Below are 13124 nucleotides of genomic sequence, written 5' to 3' on the forward strand. Positions count from 1 at the left end.
TGTTTATTTCAATTTTTTAAAAGTTTTCCTTTTTGTTAATTCTTTGTCACGAAAAACGAAAAAAAAAACAACAGGAAAGACTCGTGATGAGGGACGCTGCAGAAATCCTAAAGTCAGTCCAGATAGGTTTAAATGTCGTCATATTTCTTCTCAACACTGATCGTGGCCTACAAGCGACTGAGTTATGTAATGAATGCGCAAGTCTACTTCAAAACCTTGACTGTGGTAGTCACCTTAATATCTCTGTTGTAATATCCAATGCATGCTACGCCATGTCTGGTAACGCAAGTGCGGAACTATCTACCAAGAGACTTCTTTACACCTTGCACCACGCTGGAAGACTAACCATTCAACTGGGAGACAAATATAAAGCCCAGTGCGGGTTTGTAGAGGCAAAGCAACTTTACAATAGCGCACTCATCATCATGCAAACGATTGGTCACAAAAGAGAAGAAGCAATGGCTCATCAAAGACTTGGAACTGTATGTATAAGCCTCAGTGAAATGCAGAAGGCCAAAAAACACCTCGAGAAAGCAGTCATCATCGCGATAGAAATTGGCGACAGACAAGCAGAAGGAAGGAGTAAAGGGAACCTCGGAAATATGTTTTATTACCTTGGCAAATATCAGAAGGCTGAGGAATGTTACAAGGAAGCACTTGCCATTGCGATAGAAATTGGTCACAGACAAGGAGAAAACACTAGTTACGGGAGCCTTGGAGATGTGTTTAATTCCCTAGGAGAATATCAGAAGGCTAAAAAATATTACAAGAAAGCACTTGCTATCGCGATAGAAATTGGCGACAGATGTGGTGAAGGAACAGTTAACGGGAAACTCGGAGATGTGTTTCACTCCTTTGGCAAATATGAGAAGGCTAAGGAATGTCACAAGAAAGCACTTGCCATTGCGATAGAAATTGGCCACAGACAAGAAGAAGAAACAATAAACGGGAGCCTCGGAAATGTGTTTAATTCCTTAGGCGAATATCAGAAGGCTAAAGAATATTACGAGAATGCACTCGCCATCGCGATGGAAATTGGCAACAGAAAAGGAGAAGGAACAAGTATCGGGAACCTCGGAACTGTATTTAATTCCCTAGGCGAGTATCAGAAGGCTCGAGAATATTTCGAGAAATCACTTGCCATAGCGATAGAAATTGGCGACAGACAAGGAGAGGGAACAATTAACGGGAACCTCGGAGATCTGTTTCATTCCCTTGGCAAATATCAGAAGGCTAAGGAGTGTCACCAGAAAGCACTTGCTATTGCGATAGAAATTGGCGACAGACAAGGAGAAAGAACAATTTACGGGAACCTCGGCGATGTGTTTAGTTCCCTAGGGGAATATCAGCGGGCTAAAGAATGTTCCGAGAAAGCACTTGCCATCGCGGTAGAAATTGGTGACAGACGAGGCGAAGGAAAAATTAACGGGAAACTCGGAAATGTGTTTCTTTCCCTTAGCGAATATCAGAAGGCTAAAGAATATAACGAGAAAGCACTTGCTATCGCGATAGAAATTGACGACAAACAAGGAGAAGAAGTAAGTAACGGGAACCTCGGAAATGTGTTCATGTCCCTTGGCGAATATCAGAAGGCTAGAGTATATTACGACAAAGCACTTGCCATCGCGATAGAAATCGGCGAGAGAAAAGGAGGGTTATTCTTAAGCCTTGGAAATGTTTATTTTAAGCTTCGAAAAAATCGGCAAGCTAAAGAATATTTGGACAAGGCAGTTGGCATCAGTATAGCAAGTGGTGACAGAATACTAGGAGCCTACGCTACTGCAAGTTTGGCAGCTGTTTTTGCTTCAGTGAATGAGTGTCAGAAAGCAAAAGAACATTTTGAGAAGGCGCTTACCATCAGCAGAGAATGTGGCTGTAGAAAAGTCGAGGCAATCATTTACATAAGCCTTAGCAATTTGTACCAATCGCTTGGTGAATGTAGCAAGGCAGAAGATTGTATTGAGAAAGCCTATTCCATAAGCAGCCAAATCGGAGACAAGATGCTTGAGTTTGAAAGCCTTCTCAGTATTACTCAATTAAAGATATGGCAGTCAGAGGTTGTGGAAGCAAAGGAATATCTCCTTCAATGTATTGCAAAATACGAGCAAATCAGAACTTTTCTGAAAGGAAACAGTGAATTTAAAATTTCTCTGTTGGAGGAACACGGTACTTTTCCCTATCATTCACTCACTAACTTGCTGTGCTACATTGAAAAATTTGGAGATGCTCTCTATGTTGAGGAACTGGGACGAGCAAGGGTCCTCGCAGAATTAATGGCAGACAAGTATTCGGTGGAAAGCCACATCTCAGCTGATCCACAATCATGGTTCGGGATTGAAAACATCGTGAGGAGAGAAAATGACTGTGTTTTCTTGTATATTGCGTACAGAGAGCGGCGTGTTCTTCTCTGGGTATTGAGAGCAAATGGAGGCACTTGCTTTCGAAAAACAGATGAAGTGGAAGTAAACACTCTTACTGACGAGCAAGTTTGCGATGTGGAAGGCATTTTCAAAAAGAGCGCCGCTGGCTTTGGCGTTTTACCCACGGCAAACTGCGAAGATCGATCTTTGGATGACAAAGTGACGACATCTCTTCATAAGGAGAGCCGAGCACATTTGCGAGGTGGACAAACTAAAGATACCGAAAGAATTCATGATTTGTGCTATAAATGGTTCGTCGCACCCGTGGCAGACTTACTTACAGAGCCTGAAATCATCATTGTGCCGGATCGTTTTTCGTACCGAGTCCCATTTGCTGCCTTGCGTGATGAATCTGCCGGAATGTATTTATCGGAGAAGTACAGAATCCGTATCGTCCCTTCACTGACGACTCTCCGAATCATTCAAGAATGTCCAGCGGACTATCACAGTCTAACTGATGCACTGGTTGTGGGTGATCCTACGGTCGGCGAAGTGCACTACAATGGACGTCTCACTGAAATTACACCATTGCTCTGTGCAAGAAAGGAAGCCGAGATGGTTGGTCGACTGCTGGGTGTTCAGCCTTTGTTAGGAAGTCGCGCAACAAAGCAGGCAGTACTTCAAGCGATACCTTCGGTAAATCTAATACATCTTGCCGCTCATGGAAATGCCGAAAGAGGAGAGATTGCCCTCTCTCCTCAACGTGCTACTAACGATATTCCTCAAGAGGAAGACTACCTCCTGACTATGTCCGAAATTCAAGGAGTTCAAGTGCGAGCTAAACTGGTAGTACTCAGCTGTTGTCACAGTGGGCGTGGATTGGTAAAAAAGGAAGGAGTCCTTGGAATCGCTCGTGCATTCTTAACATCCGGTGCACGTTCAGTGTTGGTAGCATCGTGGGCTATAGAAGACGAAGCAACGGAACAGCTCATGAATCATTTCTACGAACACCTTTTGCGTGGAGAAAGTGCTAGTGAGTCTCTTCACCAGGCCGTTCAATGGTTGAGAAGCAATGGTTTCCCTAAACCTTCCCAATGGGCTCCGTTTGTGTTGATGGGGGATAACGTGACATTTGATTTTACGAAAAAAGGGTAAGTCTGATTGTAATGAGCAATTTTCTATAATAACCGATTAGCACACTTAACTTTTTCAGTTCAACACATAATAGTCGGTTTTTGTTTGTTTTTGTCTTTGTCTCTCATCCATAAAATGTAAAGAAAAAGAAGACGATTTCATTTCGTGCTCAGAGCCAGAAGATTTTTATGAATCGCTACCTTAATTGGCCTTGAAAAAGAGTTCCTTTTGCATGGAAGATGTTCAGAAATAACTGCAGGAGGTTGATACGATGCTAGACGCTATGACGATGGGAGTAATCTGAGAAACTTCAGCTGACTTTAAAAAAGTTAACTTTATTTTGTAAAAAATCTACAACAGTAACCAATTAAACCATAATTTTGAAGTCACTTTCGCATAAATTATGGCATATGCAACAATAATTTGGAAAAGTTCGAAAATCATTGTCCATGACACTGAAGAAAAAGTAATTTCTTTCAAAAGAACTTGATCCGTTTGCTTATCAGTTAAAATAGTGAAAAATGTAGAATGTTTGTTTTTTAGGAAAGAAGAACTCAAGGAGGACAAAAATGAAGCAAAGATTGGAGCAGAGTGACGACTGATCCGACATAAAGATTATTCTTTCTTTTATCTGACATTTATCGTCTTTAAATGGACACTGGTATTACTTTGCATAGACATTTTAATTTGTTTAAAAGTCAAGAAGTCGTTTTGGCATGCTTTTTTAAACACGACTGAGTCGAAAGCGTGCAACAAAGAAACCTGCAATTCGGCCGTTAGATCAATTAATTATATCATTAGAGAACTAAAATTAACATTGGGATGAACGCAGGAAAAAAACTTATCTTAAAAAATGATAGAATGTTGGTAGAGTTGTGTCAAAACTTAAAATTGATCCTCGGTTTACATCACCATGATCTGGTTTTCAATTCTCTCGTAGCATGCAGACGCGATCATCAAAGAGTGATAACATAACAAACAAACGGAAGAGAAACGTAGGCGTTACTATATCAAAATCTAAAAGATAAACGGAGAAGGGAACAGACAGAGTGAAATTTACTTAAAAATCAGCAACAAACAGAGAAGAGAAAAGAAACGATATCCAAATTGTAAAGGTAAAATTAGCCTGAAATATTTCGTAAGATACAAGCGCTATAGTCGAACAGAAAAGTGCAAACAGCTGGTAGGAAATTAAGGTGACAATCAGCCAGAATTCAGAAAAAAAGTTCCTGGATAGATTCTAACGTAAGAAACAAATACAAATTGAAAAATCAGCGAGATAGATATTAACTTAGAAATTAAAATAGAGGAGGAAAAGTATTGTAGAAGACGAAGCAACGGAGCAGCTCATGAATCATTTCTACGAACACCTTGTGCGTAAAGAAAGTGCCAGTGAGTCTCTTCACCAGGCCGTTCAATGGTTGAATAATTATAGCGAAAATTGGTTACCGTTAAGGGGTAAATAGCTGCCGTTTCGAGCGTTAGCCCTTCGTCAGAGGAATTGGTATATCAATTAGTAGTTCTGTTTTGCTACCAGAACGGACAAGTTAGGCTTATCTTTCTTGCCTGCGATGACCCGCTTTGTCCCACCCCTCCCACAGAAAAGGGAAAATAAATACAACTTATATAGAAAAGTGACTGCAAATAAGACGGGATCTTTAGAATACTGCAAAGCTCTAGGAAGGGATCAAGTAAATTTTTGTTGCGACACAACTAAAATTCTCCGCCCCCCTTCTAACCCCATCTCCAGGCGACCGCGATTTAACTTTTTAACTCCCAAATCAAATTTGTAGTTCTCCTTACTGTCAACCATACAATTTATATAATGTTAGTTCAGAGAATTTAGCATTGGATCAACCAATTTTCCTCAAATTGATATTTTTCTTTATTCTCATTACATATCTGGTTAATATTGGATTGCCACTGTAAGGAGAAATTCTGTCTTGGTCACTCACGGGAGTTAAAGGGTTAATGATGGTCGGTGCCTCGGTGTCGTCATCTGTAGAAGCTCCGCCTCGTCGTCACTCTCCATGCAGTTGTTGCTCTTTGCGCTTTTCCTTCTGGGGCTTGGGACTGAGTTGTCTTGGGCGACATTTCATTTGTTAAAATGTAGAAAACGTAAAATCTAAACTACAACAAAACGAGAAAAACATTGGGAAATTTCAAATGGCTCGACTGAAGCGAAATATCGCAAGCTCGACAAAGTACGCATGCTCAGTCAAGATTTTTTAGGGGTTTTGGTACGCATTCTCAAGTCAAGATTTTGTAGGGGTTTTGGTTCCCAGGTGGCCTCATTTTATTTTTCAGTTATTTATTTGCAATTTTCGTATCGTTTACGAGTAGATAGATGTGGAAGATACGTTGAGGGATCATCGTAAAAACACAAAATATAGAGAACATGTTTATTTTCCTTCAAATCTCGTCGTTGTTGGTTAAATAGCAGCCATTTAACTGCTTAAAAGTTTGACTGCAGAGTTCTCTTTTTGAGAAATAGACATGATCGTTTTTTATTCCTAATAGTGATAAACTGAAATTAAATAAGTGAGTCTGAATAGTTCCGCGCGTTCGAGTTCGAGTGCAATGTAGAACACAGAGGCTTAGGGAAATATTTTGGCAAGCTACCCTAATTGGGAAAGATTTTCGTATCACCATATACTATTTGAAATCAAAGCCATATGCTGTAATGCTGTAATCTTGCTTAAAGTTGAAGGGAGAGAGTAATGTGGGATGTTCTCATTCAGTCATGTTGTACATGAAAGTCGTAAGGAGTACTCGGGCGCGACCAGAACGTGCAAACAAAACTTCCCGGATGTGCGAACCTAATGGAGCTTTCTCCTCTTGTGCCTGCTCTCATGCACGCGTGTTAATTACATTTTTGTTGACGCTTGTTACGGGGGCTGATAGAACCTAAAATATTTAGAAAAGAGCGGGACGGAGAAGGGGGGGGGGGTGTGTGTGTGTGGAAAGGGTAGTGTGAATATTTCATTCACCACTTTTTCAGGCGTTATTATGTAGACTAACTTTTGTAAACCAGCATAATTGTGACTATTTTTAAGGTCATTGATAATGGATATAAAGTCCTTGTGCCGTGTCTTAATATGTCTTAATCAACTATTGCTTGGGCTTTGTCTCATTTCCCGTTCCTTCGCGAGAAGCGAAGGATGGGGTCGCTCATGATGGCTTTATCATGCCTGTGTCTGCGTTAATTCCCAGTCTCCACCTCTTCGTAAAGCCGCTCGATTTGGTCTTTGAAAGTCTTGAGTATCTCTGAACGCTTGGCCTTGAAGGTTGGCGTGAGAAGTCCGTTTTCAATGCTAAACATCTCAGGATGAAGATAGATTTTCTTGACCTTTGAAACAAAGGATATTATTGTAATATATAAAGATGGCTTCTATGCCAGCGCGGGTCCGAAATCCAAAACACCCATTTGACTTGAACAGATTATCATAGCTTTAATCACAAATCCACACGCGTAATACATCTCCAAATCGCTAAAGAAGTGAATCTGTCAAACTAGATATACAGATGTACAGTTGGTATACAGAAAAACTGGAAAACGGCAAGCAGAAAGGTAAAAACTTACGCCTTTCCGGGCTCTAGCATCGGACCGCGTGTTCAATAACATAACAAAACTAGCGCGCATGAGCAGAAATCCGCGACGCATACATGACGTAAAAAAGGGCGGAACACGGGTGCCGCTACAGCTTCCGTTTTCATTTTTAGGAAATACGAATTTTTTTTCGTCCATGCTCTCGAAATATAGAGACTTTTTATTCGGTACAATTAAGTTTGTTGGTTGCCGTGGAGACTCCTTCTGTTTATCGCGTAAAGGGAAAGTTAAAGAAAAAGTCCCTTGAGTTAAGCTATCTCGTGTAGAAAACCACTTCAAACCGGACTCTTTTCATTACAAGTAGCATTCCCCACATCTAACAGACATTGTCACCTACGAGTAAATAACTTTATGACGTACACCCTAACCTGTTCTAATGAATTAAGATCTCCTTCTCTTCCCTTGGCCAAGATGTCTTCCAATATAACTTTATTTATAATCTGAAAGGAAAGTCACAGATATGTGCTCAGCTAACTCCGTTTCCATAAAAGAAAAAAGAAACTTTCCAGCTGTTTATGTTAGATTATCATTGAACATTAATGAGGGGGGAGTTCTGAAAAAGTGAAAAATTAAATCATCTTTCAGTTATGGAAAACTGCAAAAAAAAAGCAAACAAATAAACAAACGAAAAAGAAAAGGAGAAATAAATTAAAGATATCTGGAGAAAATCAATGACGAAAAAAATTACTGGCGTTTGACCCCATTCAACTGGCTACGACCATGTTAACCTGTGGTTGATTCAACTTCAGCTTGCATGAGAAAGCCTGGGGATAATATTACGGGCCTTTCTCATTTACATTAATCACTTAAGACTACAACCCCCGGCCCTCGGGACCCCTCACCTTTAACCCCTCACCCCCTCTGTAAATTTACTAACCTGATCTTGACAAAGCTGTTTCACGTCTCCCTTTACTTCATTTTTTTTGGCCCAGGCTTCTATCACTTCAGCATCTGGTACAATGATGGCAACTAAGAAAGACTGGAAACGAAGAATGTGTTTATTCGAGCTGCTATTTAGCTTCAATGCTTAAAAATATTGTGAACAAACCTTAAAGCTGTTTCCAGTGACAAAGGCCTGTGCAACAAACGGACTGCGTAAATATACATTCTGGATCTTCTCTGGAGCAATATACTCTCCCTGTTTTAGACAAAAAAAATAATAACCATGTAAAGTGAAATAAAAAAGGAATAAAAAAGAAAAAGAAATGATACATGAGGTTGAGACAGAAAAAAATATCTTAGTTCTCTGAGAGGCTTCAAATCCAAATCTTCGAGTTCGGATTTCGTACTCCGATGCTTCAATTTGCAATGCAATCAATTTAAGTTTAACTTAAGATATTTCCTCATTGGGCAGCCGAGCTAACAATTTCATTCTTTCTTATCTTGATAAGCCGCAAAATATTTTGTAAGAAATCTATACAAGACAGCAAAACAGAAATAATAACCTCTTCCGAGAGAATTAGCAAACTGTAACGGAATATAGGTATATAACATTTGTGAAGCAATGATATTCAGAGACGAAAATATAGTATTCTTACCTGGGAAAGCTTAAAAATGTTTTTCTTTCTATCAATGATTTTCAAAGTTCCATTCTGCAAAAGAAGGCGCTTTTAGTTTTGATAAAAAATATAGGCATGCCACGCATGCAAGAGTTATCTTCTTTGGATGGGTGGGTAACAAGATTACTGGTACCTTACATTTTTGTTAAGAAAAATAGCATTAACTTTCAAAAGATTCCAACGAAAATATCGTTTCATGGGGAGAAAAAAAAAACCTTTCTAACTTGTATGAAATAAACTCAGGCACAGGTGTTTTGTTGTTTATTGTCGCTAGTTCTGAACAATTGTAAGCAAAAATAATCTTCATTGTTGCCGCACATACCGTAGATAATAGTCTTCTTTGCAGGTGTGTTTGGGCTCGTCACGCAACGCGCTCCTTCCCTCCATTGCGTGACGAGAGGGAACAAAAGTTTACGTAGGATATTTTGTTAGCTTGCGATCGGGCCCTTATTATCAGCGTTTGGTCACGAGCGTTTCTTTGCCCGCGCGAACTTACGAGGCCTTCAGGAACTCGAGCCAGCGAAAGGTGTGTCCGGGGTCTGGTACTGATAATTAGTGCCAGATCCCTGACAAATCTCTCCTCGACATGACAACGCAATCTCTACATCAGCGCACCAGGGGTAGGCTGAGATTTGCCACGCGCCTTTTTACCTTCAAATAGACATATGCCGCTGATTCTTCACTTTACAAAGTAACAAAGGTTTCAAAGAGTCGTGGTAAGTACGATATTTAATTGTTAACGTGCTGGTGTGCTAATGCGTCATCTCAATAATTTTACAATGCATATTTTTAGCTGCTCTCACATAGACCATTACTGTGTTGATTCATATACTGACACATCATGAATAGCTTTAGAAGGACATCGGTCTGAATAAATTCCATCTATGTTTTAAAGTTTCTTTATATCCCAAGAAGAACAAATCTCTTTCGCATTAAAATCAGTACTTCTGCAGTGTTGCCAAATTTTGCCGTGAGTCAAAATCGTACCATTCATACCTATTCAACGCTCGGATAACAATCAAAACGCCACTGTAAATAAATCTATACCAATAGGCATGCCTAATCTGTGCACAGAAAAAGCGTCCTGAGAAGTTTACAAATGTTAAATGTTGGTATTGCGTCAAGCGCGGGGTCAATAATTTCGGCAAAACAAATGTTGAAATTAAGAAAGTCGGAAATCGTCGTTGGTGTTCGCAATGTAAAAAATTGGGAAGAAAGAGCCATTCGAAATTGAAATTTTTTTCGGTGAAAATGTTCATCACACGAGCAGATATTCTTCTTCTCATAAAATCTCCGTTTGGCCCGGCATGTCCAATGTTGTTTCCTTGGCCGTCCTAAGTAGCTTTTACCCTAAGGCGGGTAAATCTATTTTTATTTGATGAGTTTAATTCGTGCGCTTAATTTTTGGGGAAGATGGAGAGCGACTGAATTTTAGGTTTCTAAACTTACGTTTTACAAATCCAACTTAATCTTTACTTTTTGTGTCCGTTGTTCCCTCTTTGATTTATTATTTTTGTTTTACCTATGAAGTTTTTACGTCTTTCTTACAGTAGCTATTTGCATTTATTTTTGTTTTTCAGAGAAAGTTATATTTCAGTTTCATACTGTGGGTTTTATTAGTCACACGACTGGAATATTAAACAAGACAGGCTTCTTTTTTAAAAGGTTAGTTTTCTTTTCAATTTAGACACAATCTTTTCCCGTTTTGCTGCAAACAATTTGCCTTAACCTTATCATAGTCTTCAAAATAAAATGATTCACTCATCTCGAAACCTTTAACCTCCATGATCTAATTATCAAGTCTCCTTTCTAAATGTAACAAATGTCACTGTAAGTATTTTTAGAGATTGAAGTGTTTCGTCAATTTAACACCATCCAGCTGATAAGTTTGTTTATTCTCCAAAACTGTTGGCTGAAGAATATATTGATACTGTAGAGAGAAATTACGCGTGTTCAACAATTCTTAATTGTCCGAGTCTGGGACTGAAAGAGTAAAGCAGCCACACGATGTATGAATGGGAATTTATTAAGTAAGAAGAACAAAGATGCAATGGTTTGAATGCAATTACGGGGAAGTTGTAAGGCGACGTAGTTGTGTTTAAGGTTTTCCCAACGATTTTTTTTAGTTCGACCGATTATGCTGTTACTTTTTTTGAAAAAAAGTCATTGTCATTTATTTCTGTTTTGCAAGGAACGTGTCATTTCAGTTTCTTACTCTCGGCTTCCTCAGTCACACAATAAAAATGCTGAACAAGACGCACTTCCTTGTTCAGGGGTAAGCAGTAAAAGTTAAAAAAAAAATTAGCTTGCATTCCTTTCCCCTTTTTTTTTCGTTGTCACCTTAAATAAGGCGCAACAGAAATCAAATTCAAGAAGTGCAAATCTCGATTTTAAAAGAAGGAGCCACAATGTTTTTCAATGAGCATTGTGAGAAAAACAGAAAGTAGTGTTGATACATCTCAGACCACGAATTCTATCAAATACAGTTTAAAATCTCGTCGCAGACACTTGAAGTAATTTTTTCAACCTATCAAACTCAACACTTTGTTCTTACACGAGCTGCTTGCAGTTATCTTTGTTTCTTGCGGCTTTCGGTCTCATCTCTGAAACAATACAACCCGTGTTTACTTTTAAAACGGTTAGCACCTGAAAAACTAAATTAGCTTATAATGATTCTTTCCGTCGCTTTTTAAAGAGAAATATATATTTCGGATATAAATTAAATTTGAGAAATTACAGTGATAAAAAGGTTCTAATTCCAAACAGTCTGATAATATTTGTGGAAACCTACTAAATTCAAATCAATTTTGACTTGATTAAAAAATATGTAAGGTCCGCGTCACCTTAGCCCTTTAAATTTATGATCGTTTTAGCAGTTCTTCCATTTAGCTCCATTTAGTGTTGTTTTACGAAAACACCCTCAGCTGATAAGCGTTCTCACCGCTTGTTCACTGAACAATATGTTGATTTTGGAAAGAGAAGCAAAATGTTCCTTACTCCTGTAACTTGAAAGTTTTTTAGAAATCGGGTAAAGGGAATTTTAAACCACCAAACCCTTATCAATGATATGCAGGCTCCGATTTTTTTTTAAAGATATCTTATAGGCAAGCTGTAATGCAAGCTCCATCCTTCCTAGGTTTTTACAATGATTAATTTTTACCGATAATTTTCATATTCGATCTCTCATTAGCTCTTTGCATTCTTCGTTACTTTGCAGAGAAATTTTAAAATCAGTTCCATGATTTTGGTCTCCTACCTATCGAGAGATCGTTTCTTTTTCAAAAGCGAGCGGCTATTTATTTATTTCAGAAATATAGTGCGCTAAAATGTTTAGGATTGCAACTTAAGTAGATGCCATATGTTGTTTAATGAATCTTATGAGCAACCTAAAAAACAAGTTTTCTCCCATTTGAGGCTTTCTTTATTTCATTTTGGTGATTTATCATATTAATACTAAGAAAAAAAATCTCATTTCAATATTTGTTACTTTTGTTTCCATTAGTTACAATATCAGGATCTAACGCAGGATTTGTGTTCAAAGGTGAGCTGTTGGTTTTTTTTTTTTGATTGCCCTTAGTTTCAATTTCTATGAATAAAGTTAATCAAACTTAGTATTTTACCAGACAAAAAAATTTTGGAGAACTTAGTATATAGGTTATTGAAATAAAGCGAATGCTTTACTTCAAGAACCTATATACTAAAAATTCACGCGTCTCGTAAAGAAGGCAAAACTTCAAACCTCCCGCCATGAGTAGAAGGTTTCCGGTAAATCTTGAGGATTTCACGAGATGAAAGAAGAAATTCACGCGTCACTTATATGTTAGGAGGCAAATCACGCCCCACTCGCGAATCACGATCGCTTTTCTGCAAAATTCACACGTCACATATTAATTTTAGCCTTTATTACACCCATTTGGAAATCACCGGTGGTCCCTGTAATCTGATTGGTTCTAATTGGTGCGATTTATTCACAAATCGCACCATTTCTATTGCGATTTATTCACAAATCGCACCATTTTTTGCTTTAAATTGAATTTTTTTCCCAGCCAATGAGGAGGCTACACTAAACACAAAACAACCAATCAGATTTCAAGGCTTGTTTAAGGTAACCAATCAAATTGCAGGAAAATGAAAGACAAAGAGTATCATGTGGCAAATTTTGCAAATTTTTATTCCAAAACTCTTAATTTTGAATTGAAGATGAATTGAAGATGAATTTAATTTGAAACCGGCTCAGCACTGCGTCAATAAGATATTTGAAATCATGCATATGATTTCAGCCCAAATTGCAGTCCATTCAGTTCAATTACCATTATTAATCATGCGTCATATGTAAACCCTTTGGCATCCTTAAAAGGCAGTTTGGCAGCTTTTGTAGGACACTTCAGTGAAGTACAGAAATATAAAATGCCATTGAAAGTTACGCTCGACTGTAGTAGTTTTCAGAATTAATTACCAAAA

The 13124-nt window shown here is 38.4% G+C and overlaps 2 protein-coding genes and 1 long non-coding RNA gene across 3 annotated transcripts in view; 1 reads left to right on the plus strand and 2 right to left on the minus strand.

The window, feature by feature from the left end:
- Nucleotides 1–800: 800 nt before the first annotated feature.
- Nucleotides 801–5833, plus strand: LOC149053270 (tetratricopeptide repeat protein 28-like). The gene is made up of 2 exons (XM_089195438.1): nt 801–3511; nt 4038–5833. The coding sequence occupies exons 1-2, from the start codon at nt 1029–1031 to the stop codon at nt 4087–4089; spliced, it is 2535 nt and encodes an 844-aa protein (XP_089051564.1). The 5' UTR covers nt 801–1028; the 3' UTR covers nt 4090–5833.
- A 635-nt stretch (nt 5834–6468) lies between these two features.
- LOC149053271 (uncharacterized) lies at nt 6469–7606 on the minus strand. Its single transcript, XR_016181314.1, has 2 exons — nt 7473–7606; nt 6469–6843 (listed from the first exon to the last, which is right to left on the minus strand). It is a non-coding gene; the product is annotated as an uncharacterized LOC149053271 (long non-coding RNA).
- Nucleotides 7607–8067: 461 nt separating this feature from the next.
- The window catches only part of LOC113677954 (long-chain-fatty-acid--CoA ligase 1), a 60569-nt gene continuing 55512 nt past the window's right edge, over nt 8068–13124 (minus strand). Inside the window, exons 19-20 of the mRNA XM_089188220.1 lie at nt 8643–8696; nt 8068–8242 (exon numbers count right to left, since the gene is read on the minus strand). Coding sequence (XP_089044346.1) covers nt 8132–8242; nt 8643–8696 — 165 coding nt within the window. The 3' untranslated portion in view covers nt 8068–8131. The remainder of the gene's footprint in view (nt 8243–8642; nt 8697–13124) is intronic.

This window comes from Pocillopora damicornis, chromosome 1 (assembly GCF_964200805.1).
Source record: "Pocillopora damicornis chromosome 1, jaPocDami1.2, whole genome shotgun sequence".
Lineage (NCBI taxonomy): Eukaryota > Metazoa > Cnidaria > Anthozoa > Scleractinia > Pocilloporidae > Pocillopora > Pocillopora damicornis.